The 22,218-nt window shown below is 34.0% G+C and overlaps 1 protein-coding gene across 6 annotated transcripts in view; it reads right to left on the bottom strand.

Annotated features, from left to right (window-relative positions):
* Positions 1-22,218, bottom strand: part of Map2k5 (mitogen-activated protein kinase kinase 5) — a 235,694-nt gene that overhangs the window by 130,398 nt on the left and 83,078 nt on the right. For all 6 annotated transcript variants that reach the window (XM_077799532.1, XM_026408801.2, XM_026408803.2 and 3 more), the window contains 3 exons: positions 16,211-16,279; positions 16,032-16,113; positions 5,450-5,511 (listed from right to left, as the gene is read on the bottom strand). In XM_077799532.1, coding sequence (XP_077655658.1) covers positions 5,450-5,511; positions 16,032-16,113; positions 16,211-16,279 — 213 coding nt within the window. The remainder of the gene's footprint in view (positions 1-5,449; positions 5,512-16,031; positions 16,114-16,210; positions 16,280-22,218) is intronic.

The raw sequence follows: 22,218 nt of genomic DNA, 5'->3' as shown, positions 1-22,218 counted from the left end.
AAAGAAAGAAGTCTATGTATACAAAATGATCTGGAAGGCTATATACTAAACTCTTTTTTTTAAAAAAAATATTTTTTAAAGAGAGAGAGGGAGAGGGAAAGAGAGAGAGAGAGAGAATTTTTAAATTTTTTTTTTTAAAGTTTTCGGCGGACACAACATCTTTGTTTGTATGTGGTGCTGAGGATCGAACCCGGGCTGCACGCATGCCAGGTGAGCGCGCTACCGCTTGAGTCACATCCCCAGCCCTATAAACTCTTAATGGTACTACGGGCAGGGGAGGAGAGGGACAGAAAAAAAAGGACAAAAAAAAATTGTTTATACTTCTGTATGATTTTGTTTGAAGTCAAGACATTTTCGAACAAGGAGAGTGTATATGTGTGTGTTTGTGTGTGTGTGTGTGTGTGTGTGTGTGTTGCTAAGCACATGCTTTATCACTGAACTACATCCCCAGCCTGAGAAATTTCTAAAAAGTTAACTAATAAAATAAGGCAGTGCATAGAATAGGAATCATTTTTCCTACCATTAGTCAGGAAGCCCTCACCTTCACAAGAAAGTCAAGGGAAAAAGACATTTTCACCAAATGTGTTAAAATGTTAATTGGGGAACCTCGATGAATCATCTGCAGGAATTCTTTGTAATATTCTCACAAATTTTTTTTTTGTAAATTTAAAATAATTTCAATATAAAAGTTTTTTAAAAACTTAAAAAAATTATCAGTGTAGGAAAGAATAAAATATACCAAGACAATTCTGGTGTAAAGCATGTATGTGGAGGAGTCACACAGACAATACTGAAAGCACAGGTCACAAAATGAGAAAATACAAACATTTGGAATTAGATTTGAAGATTTGAATTTTTGTCTGTAATAGGCTAGAATTAAGAATAATCAGCCAATGAGATATTGAATAAAGACATTTTAAAGATCTTAAGTACAAAGATTACAAGTGTGAACTTCTATGTGGAAAATCTAATCAGAGGTTGCTGTTAAAAACCTAAAAGCCCAACTGCATGAGGTGAGGCTCTGGAGTCAATCACCAGCACTGCAAAAATGAAACTTGCAAAATCTTTATACAAAGATTGTTGTACAGGGAGACGTACCTTTTATTCACAACCATTGACCCTGTAGGCACATGAACATACACTTACAATTTCAAGGTTGGCAATTGGTAATTAGATACCATAATTATGAAACTCAAAACTTCCCAGAAGAATTTAAAAGTACCCATCATTATAGAAAATATTAGGTAGTCAGAGCTATATTAACAAGAACACTTACCACAATGAAAAGTAATGAGTGGTTTAATATCTTAAAATGACAAAAAGAGGGCTGGGGCTAAATACAGAAAGATTTTAGTTGATCAAGAAAGACTAAGGGCAACATTAAAAACAGAAATGCAAAGGGAGAAAACCAACTACTTCTACTAAAGAGGTAGAAGACAACAATCTATACCAATTAATATAGAGCAGAGGTTAACATTTTAATTGTTCTCATAGAGTAGAATGTACTCCTGAAAGATTTGCTAACATGGTATGATCAATTCTATTATATGCTAATGATTCTAAGAGAAAAAAAATACATTTTTATAGAAAATTATTTCTTCTAAAATTTGGAATGAGACATTACAATAAAATGTATTCTGAAAAGTTAAACATAAAAAAGGAAATGTTAAAATATTAATAATGCAATATACATTATACACATGTATTGAAATGTCAACTGTTCTCCATAAATACATAATTGCTATGTCAACCAAAAATTTTTAAAAAATTAAGTAAAAAATATTAATGATAATTTTATAACAGAAAAAAGGACAAGATATTTTTTAAAATGTTTATAATAATACTATCAATAATGACTACAGTTTTCTCTTTGAGTTGTAGGAGGTTACCTTATTTAGCTTTAGTTCTGAGGAGTCTGGGTGTTTTCAACTTAGAAATTGTTGAATATTGGGCTGGGGTAGTGGCTCAGTGGTAGAGTGGTCAACTAGCATATGCAAGGCCCTGAGTTCGATTCTTAGCACCATGTAAAAAATAAATAAAATAAAGGTATTGTGTCCAACTAAAACGAAAAAATAAATATTTTTTTAAAAAATAAATTATTGTGTATTATAAAGCCTGCCCATTATAGACAGCAAACCACTAAAATTGTTTCAACAAAGCGAATAATCTGAAAACACTCCACAAAAGGGGAGGCAATCCAACATATTCAGATTGTCAAGTAGTAAAAAGATAAAACAAATAGTATCTTGATTTTATGATACTGCTAAAATTATAAATTTTTTAGAGATTCAAAAAGAAACTGTTCTTCCAACTATCAAAGTAGACTACATTTTCCTTTAAAGCATGTAAGTATCAGTGTAAAATGAGCTAGAAATCTATCTATTGAAAATTTAGAAAGTATTATGGGTATTCAGTAGGCTAGGTTTCAAAACAATGACTTGACAAAGCCTTGACACTAAACGTATTTATATCTGCTGTCAATCACTCACTCCTTGACATGTCAAGTACACATCCTTTCAGGGACAACTTCAATTAACATTAGCACTCGAAATACAGTACACGGTGTCACTGCTTCAAAAATGTGAGGAAAAATAAAATGTGTTAGATGGCAGGAAAGCATTCCTTTTTACAGGAGACCAGATTCAAATGAATAGTGGATAAAAATCATGGAGCAGGTTGGAAGGCTGAAATCAGACAGTTTATATGGATTTCTTCAAGGAAAAATTCCCTCCTGCCATATATCCTACAAGAGAAAATTTGAACAACATATCACAGAGGCTGACAGAGGTCAATCCTGTAATGAACTTTGGCTGTATGGGCTTGCCTTGCATGCCAGATCATTAAAACCTGGAAAATAAAGTTCACTTGAGGAAAAAGGGATGCCTTAAATGTAGTTCTAAGACATGAAAAGAATCTGACGCTGGGTGCAGTCCTGCACACCTGAAGTTCCTGCTACTTGTAAGGCTGAGGCAGGAGGTTCACTTGAGTCCAGGAGTTCGGGACCAGCCTGGGCAACACAATGAGACCTGGTCTCAAAATTAATTTGAAGCAATTATATGTATTACTTTATTACTCTTTCACTTGTAATTTTTTTATCCCCCCTTTTTTTTCTTTTTGGGTGGCACTAGAAAACAAACCTAGGCCTTGCATATGCCAGACAAGCACTCTATCACTGAGCTCCTGCCAGCCCTCTTCTCTTTTTTTTAAACTAGTTCTCACCTTCACTTCTCCCTCTTATTTCCTCCCACTGAGACTCTTAGGAAAGCTGCATAAAAGAGCAATGGGCCTGGAGTTCGACAGCCCTGGGCCTGGGGTTAGATAGCCCTGTGTTCAAATTGGCACTAATTAGACAATAATTCTAGGTAAGTTATTTAACTTTCCTAAACCTCATGTTGCATAATACAACATATATTCAACAGTCTGAAGTTTATAGGGTTGCTATGAAGACTAAATGACATAATATTTGTATATCAACTTATAACAATGTTTGGGACATGAAGTATTCAACATACAGCTATTTCCCATCTTGACCCTGATCCTTTAAACTTGGCATCAGCTAAAACTATACTCATGTGCCCACTAAGGGAACTCAAGGGAAAGAAGTTGATGTTATCTTTGGAACATTACAGGACAAAGAATCACAAATACTGGAAATCCAACCAGGCTTATTAGAACATGTATTTTACAAATCATAACCTTTGACTTATTAATCTGCTAGTCATATTTTAATTGGCACAGTCCTCCCAGTGTCAGGCGTTAGCCATGTGCCAATCTGGCATATGTTGGTTTTAACAAAGGATTATCCAATTTTGGGACCTACTCAGATTACACACACACACACACACACACACACACACACACACACACACACACATATACTTTGAAGGTATTATACAAGCTTAAGTCCCCAGCAGAGTTCTTGAAAAGCGACGAGAAGAGCAAAATTATCAAAAGCCTTTCTTCTACTCCAGCCATAAGCAGTTTTCATTACTATAATCTGATGAAGCATAAAAACTGGAGAAACTGGACATACTTTAGAAATCACCCCCAAATTTAAAAAATGTAAAAGCATATTATCAATGACTTAAATGAGCACTTATTTTAACAACTGTCACTAAAATAATCTGTCATATTTTCAGTTACCCAATAGGCAAGCCCTGTATTTAAAGCTTGCTTATTTTTTCTGCTGACTGTGTCCACTTCCTAGCCTTCCCACTCCAACAGAAAAGAGCAGTGGCCTTGCTTGGCTGCCCCACACGAGAGGCAGGCAAGGTTTATGATGTCCCAGAAAAACACGCTTCTCTATTTTTGCCAAGTTCAATAGATAATTGAGTACCCAGAACTTGTAAATTTCTTTTTTTTTTTCAGTTTATATTCTTTGCTTTTTTTCACCCTTTATCATACGTGTTATTAAACTTTAGAGCCAATAACTGCCAAAAGCCACAAAGCATTCCATCCCGCCCCCCGAGATTAGAAAAGGAAATGAAATATTTTTATTTTCATCTAAACAAGTGATTTAAGTACTCAGATTTCATATGAATCCACCTACACATGTAGATTAGAAGCTACTTAGCAGCAATAGCATCAGAAAAGAAAGTTCTCATCACCTTGAGCAGTTCACACCAATAATTAGAGAGAAAAAAGGAAAGCTGTGAATTACAATGAACTAAGACTAAATAAGTGTTCATGTTGGATTAAAGAATTTGAGTTGTCAGTTTGATGTATAATGAATGTGAAAATAAGCCATTTAATTAAATGGTACATGATATAATCACTTTGTTCTGCATTAAACCATTTAAATTATCAGAGTGCCTTTAGTTTAGCAATTGTTTACTATTATACCACCCTATGACTTCTCTTAGACACTGTTTAGCCTACATTATTCCAAATTTGAAACCTGGAACTTACACAGAAATGTTAGTTTACTTGATATATTTCATCAGTTTATTAGTGAAATCAGGAAACAGAAAAGCTGCTTTTAATGACAAAGGGAATAAGCTCCTAGTTGTAGTTGATAAAAAAAATGAAAAAAATCAAGAACATAAAAAAGATTGCAAAAATATTTAAGAGCAAAGTAGCATTTTTTGCATGTTTTTAATGATTTGGACTTTTAAGTATTTACTAATTTTATGCCTATAACTACAACATGTCCAAAACACTAGTTATCTTTTGAAGAGGCTGAGAATTCTAGTGGTCAACCTGATCACTATGGTCTCTGCAAACCCAGGATATAGAAAAGATGAGAGTACCACTGAGCCTAAGAGGTATCAATGTGCTGTGTTGGGGGTTAGTCTATGAAGGGGAGAAAAGACAAAAATGATAAAAGCTGAAGGCAACTAAGAAGAACCTGATAGTCAACTGAAAGTGAGGGAAAAAAAATACTGAAGACATAAAAGTAGGCTTAACTAGAAGGATCAAATCACCCAAATTTCCCAAGCCATATACTTACTGCTACTGCAATTCTTCCAAGGACATGTTCTGGAATTTTCCTATATACATCCAAAGATCCCCCTGCAAGAGACAAACATCTTGTGTTACCTCAAATGCAACTACTAGAACAGGGCACTGGGCTCCTCTCTGTACAATCATGGTGAGAATGTTTTTCTTCTTATATCATGCGTTGAAGTATGACTAGTCATCATGAAATATAACTAAACACTTCTATTTTATTCCCAATTGTGTGGTCACCTACAAGAAAAAAACTGAAGGACATTAGTCCAGGGCAGACTAAGAATCTGTATTTTATAGAAACGTGAATACACACATACAAAAAAGAAAAAAAAAACTAAAGATCAACATGACAATCACACTTGTCATTTCATTTGTGTGCCAGTTTTCTCAAATGTAAACCACGGCCTCATCTAGAAAGTTTTACATTAGCCAAATAAAAGCTGGTGGATATGAGGTTCAAAACACACAGTGACTTAAAAAGCAAAAATAGCAATGTTACTTTTATCTTAATGAATGTTACGTTACCTTCAAATTAGGTACCAAAACAAGCAATCAATCTATTTTCAAGATACTTTCTTGGTTTTCTGGAAAGTCTCTTTGGAAAATGACTTTATGAGGTAAAAAAGAAAAACCAGTATCTTTATATAATAACTTATTTTTTACCAAATGGTTTTCACTAACATCCTTCATCTTTACCAAATTCAGCTTTAAATGATTTTTTGCCAATTAAAAAAAAACAATAAATTATGAATATAATTAAGGCAGCAATCATTTTTTTTGTTTGTTTTCATTTTCATCAGTCTAGACATTACACAACTAGCACATAGTAGGTGTTTAAAAATATCTGTCAGGGGATGGGGTTGTGGCTCAGTAGTAGAGCGCTCTCTTCGTACGTGTGAGACCCTGGATTCTATCCTCAGCACCACATAAAAATAAATAAAGAAAATAAAGGTATCAAAAAAAAACCTGTCAGATAAATCAATGCATGAGTGAAAACTACCATGAATCTCACCAGATAGGTACAGTTGCTCTGAAGCAATTCCAAAGAAGGAACCCACACCATTTGCAGCAACAATAGCATCACTGAAATAACTGAAATTTCATAGGTGACTATTTTGAAGAAATCAATATTCTTTGGAAGTATAAATTTGGGTATGCTTATTAAATTTTCAATATCATATAAGTGGTATAAGAACTTCAACAATATAGTTTATGCAAAGAACTATTACTTCATTCATTAATGACATAAGACTAATAATGTATGATAACTTATTTTTTTGATTGTGGATGGACACAATATTATCCATTTATTTATTTATCTCTATCTATTTATTTATGTGGTGCTGAGGATCGAACCCAGTGCCTCACACATGCCAGATGAGTGTGATACTACTGAGCCACAACCCTAGCCCTGATAACATTTTTTAAGAGTCAAATTAAGGTATACAGCCTTCCATTTGTATAAAGAAACTGTCCAGAATATTTGAGATTTTTTTCACATCAAAGGCTAAAAATTAATATTTATCATTTTACTATTGGATGATTTACAAGGTATTAAGCTGAAGCATATTACTCTTGAAATGTTGTCAAGTATACAAATGTTTATATTTTTATGTCTCATTTTCCTAAAACTGGAACATCGGAAAAAAATTATTTTCTTTATAAAAATATTGTATATATGGGCTGGGGCAGTGGCTCAGTGGTAGAACACTTGCTTTGCATGTGTGAGGCACAGGGTTTGATCCTCAGCACCACATAAAAATGAATTAATAAGGTGCTGGGTTGTGGCTCAGTGGTAGAGCTCCTGCCTAGCATGTGTAAGGCCCTGAGTTTGAGTCTCAGTACCACATAAAAATAAATAAATTAAAGGTGTTGTGTCCAACTACAACTAGAAAATAAATATTTTTTAAAAAATGAATTAATAGGGGTGGGGCTGGGGCTCAGCGGTAGCGCGCTCGCCTAGCCATGCAAGGCTCTAGGTTTGATCCTCAGCACCACATAAAAATAAATAACATAAAGACGATATTAAGGGGCTGGGGATGTGGCTCAAGTGGTAGCGTGCTCGCCTGGCATGCACGGGGTGCTGGGTTCGATCCTCAGCACCACATAAAAATGGAATAAAGATGTTGTGTCCACTGAAAACTAAAAAATAAATATTAAAAAAAAAGACGATATTAAAAAAGACAGACAGATTGTGAGGTCTGGTTTATACCTAAATAATTGACATTTATATACTTGGAAATTGGTGTTTTCACTCCAGGGAGCACTTTTCCTGAAAACTCCAGCCAATTGCTAGAGACTATCTGTGCCTGTGCCTGCCTTAGCTTAGATTCCATTCCCTGTGCCTGCCTTAGCTTAGAATCTCAGAGACATCTTTTAAAGGCCATTGGAACTCAAAAAAAAAAAAAAAATACTCAAAAAAAACTAAAAATAAAGGTATTGTGTCCTTCTACAACTAGAAAAATTTAAAAATATTGTAAATGAACACATAAAGCTACTGGCTTTCTACCATCTTGTTTAAAGCAAATAGAGGAAAATTATAATTCTTTTAGTTAAGTTTTGCTTGTACTTTTTAGATTCTAACAAGAAGCTGGGAAACCACAGTATAACTAAACCTTATGCATTGGCTCTAGGGGCTAATGGGAAAACCATGAAGGAAAAAAAAAAAAAAGACAGGTCTAATGAGCAGAACCATCCTTATTTACTAAAGCAGAACTTTTATTATAGATTCAATGAAAGTGAAAATGTGGCAGAAAAATAAGTTTATATTCTCATTGATCTTTTAGATGAACTGGCAATTCCAAGGATGAATAAGCTGCAGAAGATGGAGGTTTCCAGGTTAGTCCTGGGAAGGCTGGTAGCTCATTGAACTGATCCCTTGGGAAAGGAACAGCTTGAGGGATACAGAACCTGGGGGTGCAAACTCATGCATATGTACCAGGACAAAGTCCTTGGTGAGGAGATTTATTTTTACAAAGGAAGTGAATTAGAGTTTGATTAGCTAAATGAACAATGGTTTAAACAAGCTGAACCAAAAAGTCAAAGATTATCTTACCACCATTATCAGCAGAATAAGCAAAAAAGGAATCCCATTTTGAGGTAGTTCACTGGTTTTTGTAAATACCTCTTTAATCTCAGATCCTGCCTTCCTTAGCCCTCCATGGATAAATCTTTACACAGCTGGCTCTGTTTCATCACTGATTCATCCTGTCCTTTCCATGCTCACAAGAGATACATGTCAGAGATGAAAAATAATGTAGCAGATCCACACAGAAGCAAAAGTTCCTGTTAAGCCCTTTGTGCAGTTTGGTAACTCTTATCAGGCTAAAAATTGAAGAGAGTTCTGGTTTAATTTTTATTCAGTTTTACTATCATTTCTATCCTACAAATCTTTCCTAAAATGTTGGCTTTTTGTTGTTGTTTGTTTGTTTGTTTTAGTTCTGGGAAACGAACTGAGGGCCTTGCACGTGCTAGGCAAGCCCTCTACCTTTGACAGATGAGAGAAAACTGAGTCCCAGAGATGTGAGTGTTATAGCATGGACATGAGTCAGTTGACGAAGAGCTCAGAGAAGACCTGACCCTTTGAACTCCCCAAAATGCAAAGATCTAAAAGGTTCCCCAATATCATTACACAGCTTTAGAGTCACAAAGGAACTTTTTTATAGCTTAAAAAAATCCCACTGCAATGTTGTGTTATTAAAACACATACTGACAGAGTTTAATCTTAGCTGAGATGATGGTATTCAAGATATTCAGGAACTCATTTGTGGCTCCTAGGTTTCGAACATTTTGTTTATTATTCCAAGGTCACTGGTTTGCTTGCTGTGACCTGCCACTTTCCTGTGTTATTTGGCCACCTAACATTCCTGGCCAGATATTTCCCTGCATGCCCTATTCACCACGGGAACCAAGAGGAGGACTGCCAGTAGTAGATTAGTAAAAACCCATGCCAATTGATAAACTACTACACACTTCTATTGATAAATCAGGACCACCACTGTCGTAAAAGTAGACCAAAGGGTCCTATTAAGGATCTAAAACAGAAAGTAGTTATCATGCACATAAGATAAATATAAATATGTAGTAAATGAACAAGAGGCAACATTAGTTTTATTAGTCCCAATATTTGCCTTAAAATGACCATGATTATTATTAATGTCAACTAAATGAAATCATGAACCACAAGCAAAAATTTCAGTAGAAACTCTCTTAGTTCCTGCTGGTTGAAAATATAAAAAGCCCTTTCTTTGCAATAGGGTATTTTATTTTGTGGGGATGGATCAATTTATTCCTGTGGTGATAATTTAAATACGTGTATATGTACTGAGACCTACTATTTGGATGTTTCTGAGTGAACTTAAGCTAAGACTTAATAAAAAGGTAGACTACACATCACTCCCCTACTTAGAACTTTCCAAAGGCTTCCTAATAAAGTCAGACTAAAACCTAAATTTCCTTGCCATGGTGGACAAGGTTGCTATAATCTTGCTTCTATCTGCTGCTCTGATCTCCTGTTGAGCCACAGGTCCTCTCATCATTACTTTCTAGTCACTTAAACCTTCTTGATTACATCAAACTTGCTCCCACCTTGCAGCATTTATACTTGATACTCCTTCGACCTTGAAGCTCTTCCCCATGACCTTCCCTGAGCTAACTCAATGACATTAAGGTCTCTGTTACAATGCCATCTCTTAAAAAAAAAAAAAAAAGCCATCACTGACCACTCTATCTAGACCTCCTCTATCTACCCTGGATTATAACTGGACTTATCCCTCCCTAAGGGTGTACTGTATGTCACCTGTCTGTCTCCCCTTTTAGAATATAAGCTCCAAGAGAACAGAGATTAATCCTTATTCACTGTTCAATCTCTATGTTTATAACAGAATCTGAAATAAAGTGCTCAGTAAATATTTGAAAAAAAATGCTATTATTAGATGAAAACTAAGTAAAAAATGAGAATCTACACTGATAATGCTGGAGTTGGGGGGAAAGTTGGTCAATAAGTTTGATCAAAATAGAAGGGGGAAGGAAGAAATGACAATTGGAGGGTGGTACACAATTTTTTGATTTTTTTGTATGTTTTGCTGTATATGAGCAAAAAACTATATAATATCTTCCAATTATCATGTCCAAAAGAAATCATGTATGTGTAAAGAACTAAAAGAAAAAATGAGGCTGAAATCTTCCCAAATATAGGTTATTGAAAAGAGACAGAAATCATATGTAACCAAACAGAAATTCTGGAATTAAATAAGCCAGTTTAGATTATCCTAAGAAAAGATAAAGAAAACCAAACACATTCTCAAGAGACCTGTGTGATACTATCAAGCATACCAACATATACATAATGGGAGATCTAAACACAAGGAGAAAAGGTAGGAGAAAGAAAGAATATTTAATGAGAAATGGACAAAACCTTCCCAAATTTGACAAAAAATATTAATCTATACATCCCCAAAGTTTATTAAACTCCATAAAGATAGACTCAAAGAAATTCATACCTAAACACATCATATGAAACTTCCCATAGCCAATGACAAAAAGAGAATCTTGAAAGCAGCAGAAGACTCAACGTATTATAAGAACTCCTCTATAAGATCAACGGTTGATTATTCATAAAAAACTATGGAGATCAGAGGCAATGGAATGGTACATTCAAATATCTTTTAAAAACATGATCAAGCAATCACTCTAAAATTATCCTGTTAAATATGAAGGAGAAATTAAAACATTCCCAGGTACACAAAAATTGAAAAAATAAATCACTAGCTGGCCTATCTTAAAAGAGTTAAAATGGACTCTTTCATACTGAAGGGACATAAGATTGAAGTTATAAGATAATAACCAAATTCATATGAAGAAATAATGAATATTTATATAGGTCTAAATAGGTAAGTACAAAAGATAAATGTATTTTTTTGCTTCTATCATTTTTCCTCCTACCAGATTAAAAAGACAAAATCATAAAGCAATAATTATAAATCTGTGTGAGACAGACAATGAATAAGAATGTAATTTATAAAGCAATAACAGCACAAAAGAGAGGGAAAGAAATTGAACTCTATAGGATCAAAATTTTTATATAGAGATTGCCCCTGATTTATAATTGTTCACCTTTCAATATTTTAGCTTTATGATGGTGCAAAAATAATACACATTTAGCAAAACTGTACCTGTAATTTTGATCTTTTTCCAGATAAGGAATATGTAGTAAAATATGCTCTTGCTAAATTGGGCAAAAGCAGAGAGCTACAGCTCCTAGTCAGCCACATGATCATGAGGGCAAACAATTGATACATTTGCCATGTTGTTAAGTTACGACATTCAGTATATTAGGTTTATGAAATGCCTTTTTATGATATTTTCAATTTATGATGGGGCGTAAACTTATCATAAGATGAAGAACATCTGTACCACTGAAATGGAGTTGATAATAATCTGAACTGAATTGTTATAAAATGTTAATTATAATCCCTAAGGCAATCAGAAATACAAAATACCAAAATTTTTAGAATGCAGTTAAAGCAGTGCTTAAAGGAAAATTTATAGCTATAAATGCTTTTGTTTGTAAGAAAGATTTAAAAGCAATATCTTAACTTTCTACTGAAAAAGAAAACAAAAAGAATAGCAAAATCCAACAAAACAGAAAAAAGGACTAGAGAATGTCAATAAAGCCAAAATGTGTTCCTTGAAAAAGAAACTGAGAATATTTTGGTAACACTGACCAAGAAGAGAGAAGACTCAAATTACTTCAACCTATTACAATTTGGAATAAAGAAGAGAACATGACTACCAATTTTCCAGAAATAAAAAGTACTATATGGGAATATTAGAAACAACTGTACACTGACAAATTAGATAACTTAATTGAAGTGTTATTCTAATATAAAAACTGAACAATGACATTATAAGAAAACTATAGATCAATATCCCTTTTGAACAAGGATGTAAATATCCTCAACAATGTATGTGGTTAACATGCACAAAACTCTGGGTTTAATCTCAACATCTCATACACACACACACACACACACACACACACATCTGTATAATTTATCATCAATAAAATATTAACAAACTGAAATTAGAAATATATGAAAAGAATGTATATCATAACCACATAGAATATTGCCAGGATCCCAATGTTGATTTATCATGAGCAAATCAATTAACATAATATGCCATGTTAATAGAAGAAAGGACCAAAACCACATAATAATTTCAAAAGACAGAGAAACGTGACAATATTTAATATCTTTTCATGGTAAAAAAAAAAAAAACACTCAACAAAATAGAAATAGGAGGGAATTTTCTCAAACTGATAAAGTATAACTACTAAAACCCCACAGTAAATATCATGCTTCCCAGAGAATGACTGAAGGCTTTCCCTCCAAAATCAGGTGCAAGAAAAAGGATGTCTGCTCTCATTATTTCTATTCTAGCCAGGGTAATTAAGCAAGAAAAGTAAGTAAAATAAAAAGCCTCTAGATTGAAAAAGAAGAAAGAAGTAAAACTTCCTCTACTTTCAGATGGTATGATATGTATATAGAAAACTCTTAAGAAAGACACACACACACACAAAAAAAAAAAAAACTAATACTAAAATTGATAAACAAGTTCAGCAAAGTTACAGGATACAAGACCAATAACAATAAACAAAAACCAATTATATTTCTATACACTAGCAATGAACAATCCAAAAGTAAAATTAAGAAAATAATTCAAGTTACAGTATCATTTAAAAAAAATATTAGGAGGCTGGGGTTGTGGCTCAGTGGTAGAGCTCTTGACTGGTATGTGTGAGGCACTGGGTTCAATCCTCAGCCCACATAAAAATAAATAAATAAATAAAATAAAGGTGATGTGTCCATCTACAACAAAAAAAAATTTAAAAATAAATGATGGTGCAAAAATAATACACATTTAGTAAAAACTGTACCTATAAATTTGATCTTTTTCCAGACAAGGAATATATAGTAAAATATACTCTTGCAAAATTGGCCAGGAGCAGAGAGCTACAGCTCTCAGTCAGCCATGTGATGATGATCATAAAAAATATTTTAAAATAAAAATAAATAAAATATTAGGAGTAAATTTAACAAATAATTGCAAAACTTTACACTGAATATTAATATATATTACTGAAAAAATTGAGATCCAAATAAGTGGAAAGACATTTTATATTCATGGAATGGAACACTTTATATTTTTAACACAATAATACTGCACAAATTGATCTACAAATTCAGTACAATCCCCACCAAAATCTCAGATGGCTTTTTTAGAGAAATGAATGATGGTTCTAAAATTCATATGAATTTACACTTCTCAATTTCAAAACTTATTATAAAACAATAACAATCTAGAGTAATCAAGCACTCTAGATTGAATGTGTTACTAGCATAAAGACAGACAAAAAGATCAATGGAATAGAACTGAAAGTACAGAAATACATTTTATGAGTCAATTAATTTTCAACTAGGTTGGCATGAAAATTAAAGGGGAAAATAGTCTTTTCAACAAATGTACTAATATAAATGGATATTGACAGGCAAAGGAATGAGTTTGGACTCCTATCTCACACTGTATGCAAAAGTTAACTCAAAAGTGGACCAAAACCATAAATATAAAAGCTAAAATTATAAAATGGGTTAGAAGAAAAATAGGTATAAATTTTTGTGATGTGGGATTATACAAAGGCTTCTTAAATAGGACATCTAAAGCAACAAGTTGGCAATGATACAGAGAAATTAGAATTTCATACATTGTTGGTGTGGATATAAACTAGTATAAATGGAACAAAACAGTTTGACAGTTCCTCAAAACTTTGAAGAGGCTTATCATATAACCTAGCAATTCTACACCAGGATATAAATTCAAGAGAACTGATTCAATATACACACACAAAACAACCCATATACAAATACACAGTAGTAGTATCCATTATTAGGCAAAAGTGAAAATATTCCAAATGACCATCAATTCATAAAACAATAAACAAAATGCTGTATAGCCATGCAATAAAATATTATTCAATGAAAAAGAAATGAAATACTGGTATATGTTTCAATGTGCATGAACTCTGAAAACATTATATTAACTGAAAGAAGTCCAGATGCAAAGACCATATATTGTAGGACTCCATTATGTGAAAACTTCCCGAATAGGTAAAGTTGTCAAGGCAGTAAAATCAGGTTGACAGGCACTAGAGGGAAGGAGGCTAATGAGGGACTTATAAAGGGTAGGGATTTCCTTTCTGGGAATACTTAAAAAGTGTTTTGAAATTAGATAGTGATGATGGTTGCATAACCTTAGCAACATACTAAAGACCACTAAAATTATATACTTTAAAAGAGTGAATGTTTTATGATATTTGAATTACATGTTAATTAAAATGTTTTAATGTAACTGAATAACTGAAGACTTCAAAGGAAGAATGATGAAAATTTAAACAGTAACCTATATTGGCATATGAATCCTCTTTTACTAGTTGATCTCCACAACTGTCATACTTCTATATTTTAGTAAGATTTTAAATTCTTGACATCTACTAGAATTAATTTAGCACACATTATACAGTTATTGTAGTATATCAAGGTATCAGTGTTGACTCATTAAAAGTCTTGCATAGGGGCATGAACTACCTGGTTTAGTAATGTATTGAGAACTCCCACAAGGAGCTAAGCACATCTTTATTTAAAATGTTGCGTTTTAGTGGCTAGACATGGAAAAGACTGAACATGTGAAATTTAAGGACTGCTTGGATTTAAAGTGAATAAACAACAATAATGATGACTTCATTTCATTGTTTAGGATACCCGGAAACCTTCATTTTGTCACAATTTTCAGATTAGGAAAGCTACAAAAATAGAAATGATTAAAAAAATACAGAAGGAAGGAAAGGGCTAAAGTCCAAAGAAAACCAAACACATCTGACTGAACAGCTGTGTTGAAAAACAATTTCTTATCTTGCAATTAAGAACCCATTTCTTTCTGAAAGACACAGGACATTGGGTTAATAGATTTCTTTAAAAGAAAATCTGTTTTGGCTATTGAAACATTAAAAGAACAGAACATCTGTTTTGCAAGTAAAGACAGATTGCATAGAAGAATCAAATATCAAACCACTGATTAGACTAGCATTTAATCTATTTTATTTAAATTTTCAATAAAAGTAAATGAAGTTACATTCTTAAAATTATAACTCAGCCATAAATATTTAACACCAGGAACCTCTAACACTAAGATGCTTTCAGAATATAAAGAAAGGAATTATTAGTATATTTTAATCACCTTAAGTTGTTCTTGACATCTGTATCAAAATCAGATTGTAAAAACTTCAATGTGCATAAACTCTGAAAACATTATATTAACTGAAAAAAGTCCAGATACAAAGACCATATATTGTAGGACTCCATTATGTGAAAACGCCCAGAATAGGTAAAGTTGTCAAGGCGGTAAAATTAGGTTGCCAGGCACTGGAGGGAAGGAGGCTAATGGATTTAAATAATAATGGATTTAATGATAAAACTCTACTCCTAAAGTAATTTTTAAAATATTGTACAAGGGAAAATACTTACCATCCATGAATTCAGTACATATTGAAATCCTGTTTTCTACAAAAAATGCCCCATAAAATCCTATGATATATGATGAATCACACTGCAACAAAAATAAGACAAAAAAGAAGCTGAAAAACCTACAAGCCAACACCATAAGGTATGTTTTGTAAGTAAAAATGACCAGGAAAAAAAATTACCTTATAAAGAATTTCTAATTCAGACATAATTTGCTTCTGAAGTTCCAGCGTGATATCTAGTAGTATTACCTAAATATAGAAAGGTATTAACATTAACACATTTATCCCCACCTTCAAATTGAATATAATTATAATCATTTTGAAACGTAAGAATTTTTTTTTTAAATGGTGGTTCCTTTATTCATTCCCCTCAGCCCTCCCACTGTATACACATCTGTTTAAGCCTTTGTATTGGGAGAAGTGGTACAGAAGTGATTGATGGGACCAAGGAAAAAGCCAGGTCTCAAAGGTCAGCATTAACGGCATTAAAAGTCAGTTAAGTCATAGCACTTTTAATTTATGCACCCTATTTTGGCCACATTGGTTAGTTTCACAGGAAGATACAAATGACTCCCAAACCATTAAAAAAGAATTGTCATGTAATTCAGATTCTAGGCAACAGAATGCTAAATAAAAATAACATTTAAAATGAGGGTTTTAGTTATGAATAGAAGTTTTTAAAATATGTCTTTTTAAAATTTTCTCCCAGGTATTAGTTTTATTTTTATTTTTTGCAAACAAATATTGTTAGAGAAAGAGCTTGAAGGAACTTCATTTCACCCAATTTCCTTCTTTTAGAGAGGAGGAAACCAAGGCTTCTCTTCAGGGAGCCCTGCTGTTGGGCAGTGCTGGGACCCCTAACTTCTGTTCTCCTGTGCTTCCCGGGACTTCCTGTTACTTCATGGTTTTCCTAACAATATCAACCACTGAGTTGGTCTTGTAACACAGAAATGTAGAAAAAAATCTATGAACTTACATAGGACAGATTCTAGTTTGTTTCAAATGTTTACTTTTAAAGGAAGAAAACAATCAACTGTTCAAAATTTACTCAGCACTTCAGTAAAACCAACTCAAGATAAACTGTTTTTTACTTAAAATGACAGTGATGAAATAAAACAGGTAAAGACAAGTTTTAAGAATTGTGGTAGTTTCTCACTCTAGACATTTGTAGGTAAAAACAGCAGTCCATATTATCATGATAATGTAGTTAAACACCATTCAAAACTGAATTACATTTTATATAACAAATGAATATATATAATAATCATACCGGGGAAAAACATAAATTAAGACTTTTAAACTGCTGACCGAGCAAAGAAAGAAAAGGGCAATTCTAAAACACATTTTTAGTAGTGACATCCATTTGAGAAAGGGGAAGGTTAAAAAAAAAAGGAGGCATCTCCAGTTTCTATCAAGAGTTTGCTTTAGGGTTATTTATAAAAGCTCTCACTAAACTAGATTGTAAGTGTAATACAAAACTGCCAAGACACATTTAAACACTTCTCTCGATCAATAGTCATTTGCCAACAATATTCACTTACATTTTTGTTCTAATCTAAAATTTAGCAACAAAATAAATTCATCTAATGTTGTTTCAATTCTATGCCATAAAATACCACTTGTCAAATACAGGGCATCTTTTATCCTGAAAAACTCAGCTAAAAGGAATGTAGTCATTATTGACCCTGGCTTTACGTTATAATTACCTAGGGTACTTTTAAAAATTCCCAATGCACAGACCTCATCCCAGAACAATAGGTCGGGCCTCATCTTTGTATTTATAAAAAGCTCCTAGCTGATTTCTAACCCACAATAAGGTTAAGAAACACTTCTTTAAGGTTTCAAAAATGCCATTTATGCAGTACTAAGAAATATGAGTGTAAGGATGTACTGCATCCCTGGGCCATCAACCTGGAGATGAGAGGACTCCACGTGGCTCTCCAACACCTTGAAATTAGCTCAAAACTAAGGAGACAATATCATTCCCTTGATCAAGAGCCTTAGTTGGGTTCCTTTTTTTTAAAAAATATTTTTTTTTTAGTTGTAGTTGGACACAACATCTTTATTTTATTATTTATTTTTTATGTGGTGTTGAGGATTGAACCCAGGGCCTCGCAGGTGCTAGGTGAGTGCTCTACTGCTGAGCCACAACCTCAGCCCCCTTAGTTGGGTTCTTGATCCCAATTAAGAACAAGGCTGGGGTTGTGGCTCAATGGAAAAGCGCTTGCCTATCATGCATGGGGCACTGGGTTTGATCCTCTGCACCACATAAATGTAAAATAAAGATATTGTGTCCACCAGTTAAGAACAAAGCTAAAATCTAGCATGACATTTCAGAAATTCTTCCATACTAACCCCTTCTTCCACTACTCCCAGCACAAACCCACTCCTTGTGGGAACCTGATGGATTTTCATCATCCACACATGCCTGGTATTTTTTTTCCCTTCCTCCTTTCCCTGTGTGCTTCCTCTTTCCACTCCACAGTCAACAATTATAAAAACCTATTTGATCTCTCAGTCTCAGCTTGAACACTTCACCACTTCCATGAAGCCACTCCAAAGCCCTCCATCAGATTTCTTCTCTAACTCTGATCCTGTTTCTCCTTCTCACATTCTGCTTTAGCCCTCAACGCTCATCTTCTGAAATCAAAGCAGACTTGAGGTTGTAGAGTGGTCATAAACCCTCCAAGGGCAAGGACTGAGGTGCACTTCTCTCCCCTCAGCTCCCAGTACAAGGCCTTCTTCACAGAAGTACCCATTAAGTGATGTGGGATTTAATTAAAGTGCTCCATACAACCATGATCCTCAATAAAAGCTGTTTCCAGACATGAAGAAAATAGATTGCTTGATTTCTACACCTAAATTTGAAAGCAAAGACATAAACACTAAAACAAAAGTGCTACACTGATTTAAAATGGAGAAAGGAATACTATATTTGTGGAGCTAATCCATTATGCTCTAATTGGTCTTGATCATTCTTGGTATTTGCTCTAATCCAGAAGAGTGGAGATTCCATAATGGTGGAAAAGCGAATAAAGTAATTTCTAGGAACTTGAGAGGGAAAGTAAACTACCTTAAAATAACTCTACTCAAATGCTCTCTATTTTCTGGGAGACCTGGCACTCTGGGTGGAAGGTTAATTCCCCTTCCCCTGGGCATTCTTGTGAGTGAGCTTTAAAGCTGCTTAAGAAAAAAAAAAAAAAAAAAAAAGGAGAGAGAGAGACCAATTCATTCTTTGAAGGCAAAGGGGTAAAGTAAAGCAAATGCTAATTTTCTTTTTGAAATCCAAAGAAAGTCTGGACTGCCAAGTCTTCATTGCTTTTATTTATTTATTTTTTATGTTTTTTTTTTTCTCCTTAAGAAGCACTAAAATGTTTTGAACTGGAGAGAATCTAAAATATGAAGCATTTCATGGAGAAAGGGTTAAGTGGGGAACTGAAATACCTGAGTGCTTTTCCACGGCTCTCCACTACACCTCCAGGACAAATAGGGATGAGTTGTCAAGTTAAATACAAGCAGTCAAGTGACTGAATTATAATTTACTCTGTGTTCAATTTAAATTAGTGTGAGGCTATTAAAATATACAGTATAAATACGGCAATTCATCACGAGCTGTCATGGATGACTTCATTTATTTGCTGGAGTGGCACACGCTCCACTAAAGGGAAGGAGAGCAAAATCACAGGTCAAATTAAGCCGCTATTCTGTTTTAATTCACTTATTTAATCTGTGGAGACATAATTGTCTTTTACAGTATGTACAACTCAGAAAGGAAATTTGGGAGGATTACAGTCAGTATACAAATGATTAATCAAATGGTCCATTTAAATGCTAGTTTAAAAGCAGCAGAAACCCAAAGCAGTCAAAGAATGATAATCAGCACACGCTATGTACAATGCTAAGAAATTTCCTGTTAGATGGATTTTTTCCCAATTAGAAAACAAACAATACTGGGAAATCAATTAAATCCTCTAAGCGTTACTATTTGAAAGATTTTATAGAACACAATTAATGGTATAAAAAGGTTCTGTTTGTAAGATGGCTAACAGTATTTTTATTTGTTTTCTGCTCTACTTATTTGCTTGCAATTGTCTTGCCTACCTATACCAAACAAACAAAAAGCTAGTTAAAACCACATTTCATACGTTACATGGGTCATTATCAAATAGTTATCTTTAAAATATGATTAGCATAATTTTCAAGATGTACTCTTTGAGGCAGAAAATTATCTAAATTCCATAATATAAAATAAAAATTTAAGGTACTTTTATTCTTCTCCAATCTCAGCTTCTTTTAAAAATATATGATCTCTTCCCACCTTTAAGTCTGAAAAGGGAAACACTATAATGAGCCTTTTTGCCTAAAAACAAAAACATTTAAAAAGACATAAACATTGGAAACGCTGAATAGGAATAGAAAAGTAACACATTTTCAAGGATTCCCATCTGATTGTTCCCAGAGACATCCAAAGTGTGGGTCCGACTGACCACTTGACTTGGGAAATCAAATCTCCCCCATCATTCTATGCAGGCCTCCGAGCCGTGCAGGTGATTCTGTGTAGACAAGGACTGTGATTTGCTGCTCTTCACAATCCCTCTGTGACATCAGGCAGCCCTGTTTCACAGCTGGGGTCACTGAGAGGTTCAAGTGACATGCTTGAGGTCACACAAAAGTCAGGAGAGGGTCAGGAAAAGATCAAATGCGCTTCTCACTCTTAACCTTCCATTTCACCCTTTAATATATATTAAAAAAAAAAAGCTAAGAAATATTCCAGTGGAGAGCAATGGTCCATACAAAGAATACTATAGGATATTTTGTTTGTGAATTGAACTTGCTTTCAAGATGTTACTTCAAAAGATGAATGAAAGCCAAGCACAACAGCACAGGCTTGTAATCCCAGGGAGGCTGAGGCAGGAGGATCACAAGTTCAAGGCCAGTCTCAGAAACACAGTGAGACTCTGTCTCAAAAAATTAAAAGGGCTAGAGATGTATCTAGAGGTAGAGTATCCCTGGTTTAATCCTCAGTACCACAAAGAAAGATGAATGAGTGAACTAAAGAACAAAGAAAAGAATAAAAATGTATTCATTCAGTCAGTCAACAAATTATGTGTTAACCACATTTACCCATCATATGTGGTACCCTGTACTAGGCCTTATATATGTCCATGAAGGGTAATCACTGAGTAAGGAAAAAAAATAGATAATCTCTGCTCACCACTTACAAAGAGAATTCAAAATAATAAGGGAAATATATTCATCACGAGCTGTCATGGATGACTTCATGGAGCATGAAATATGAAGCATTTCATGGAGAAAGGGTTAAGTGGGGAACTGAAATACCTGAGTGCTTCCAAGGCTCTTCACTACACCTCCAGGACAAATAGGGATGGGTTGTCAAGTTGAAAATTATGCTAATTGTATTTTAAAAATAACTATTTGATAATGACCTATGTAACTATGAAATGTGGTTTTAACTAGCTTTTTGTTTGTTTGGTGTAGGTAGGCAAGACAATTGCAAGCAAATAAGTAGAGCAGAAAACAAATAAAAATACTGTTTGCCATCTTGCAAACAGAACCTTTTTATACCATTAATTATGTTTTATAAAATCTTGAAATATGCTAGCATAATGCAAGATGGTGCATGGTATCACCAAGTCACATACAGAGAATTCTAGAAAGATAAGTGATAGATACATACAAAGTGGCAGGGTTTATCCAAAAACGTTCAATGAGAGGTGGTTCCTGAAGTGTGTTAAGGATTTTGATAGGTGGAGATAGAGTGAAGGAGTCCTAATTAGAGATAATATGTGAATAAAAGTGTTGAAATGAGGGCTGGGATCATGGCTCAGTGGTACAGCACTTGCCTAGCATGCATGAGGCAGTGGGTTCAATTCTCAGCACTACATACAAATGAGTAAAATTTAAAAAAAAATTTTTTTTTAAAGTGTTGAAATGAGGAAGTGCCTGGGTTTACACAGGGCAATGAGTTCAAGTTAAAAGAAGTCCAAGATCCAGACATGTAAGAGGATGCTGTAAAAGTTGACAGATGACATACAGTGGAGGGTCTTGAGTTCCATTCCCTGGAGTTTTCGTTTATTGGGGGAGTACTATGGAGCCTTTGAAGACTTGAAAGGGAAAATGATATGACCAGAACTATACTTTAGGGGGGACAAATGAGGGTGGGTGAG

This window comes from Urocitellus parryii, chromosome 6 (genome assembly GCF_045843805.1).
Source record: "Urocitellus parryii isolate mUroPar1 chromosome 6, mUroPar1.hap1, whole genome shotgun sequence".
Lineage (NCBI taxonomy): Eukaryota > Metazoa > Chordata > Mammalia > Rodentia > Sciuridae > Urocitellus > Urocitellus parryii.
This window is presented reverse-complemented; position numbering and strand designations above follow the sequence as displayed.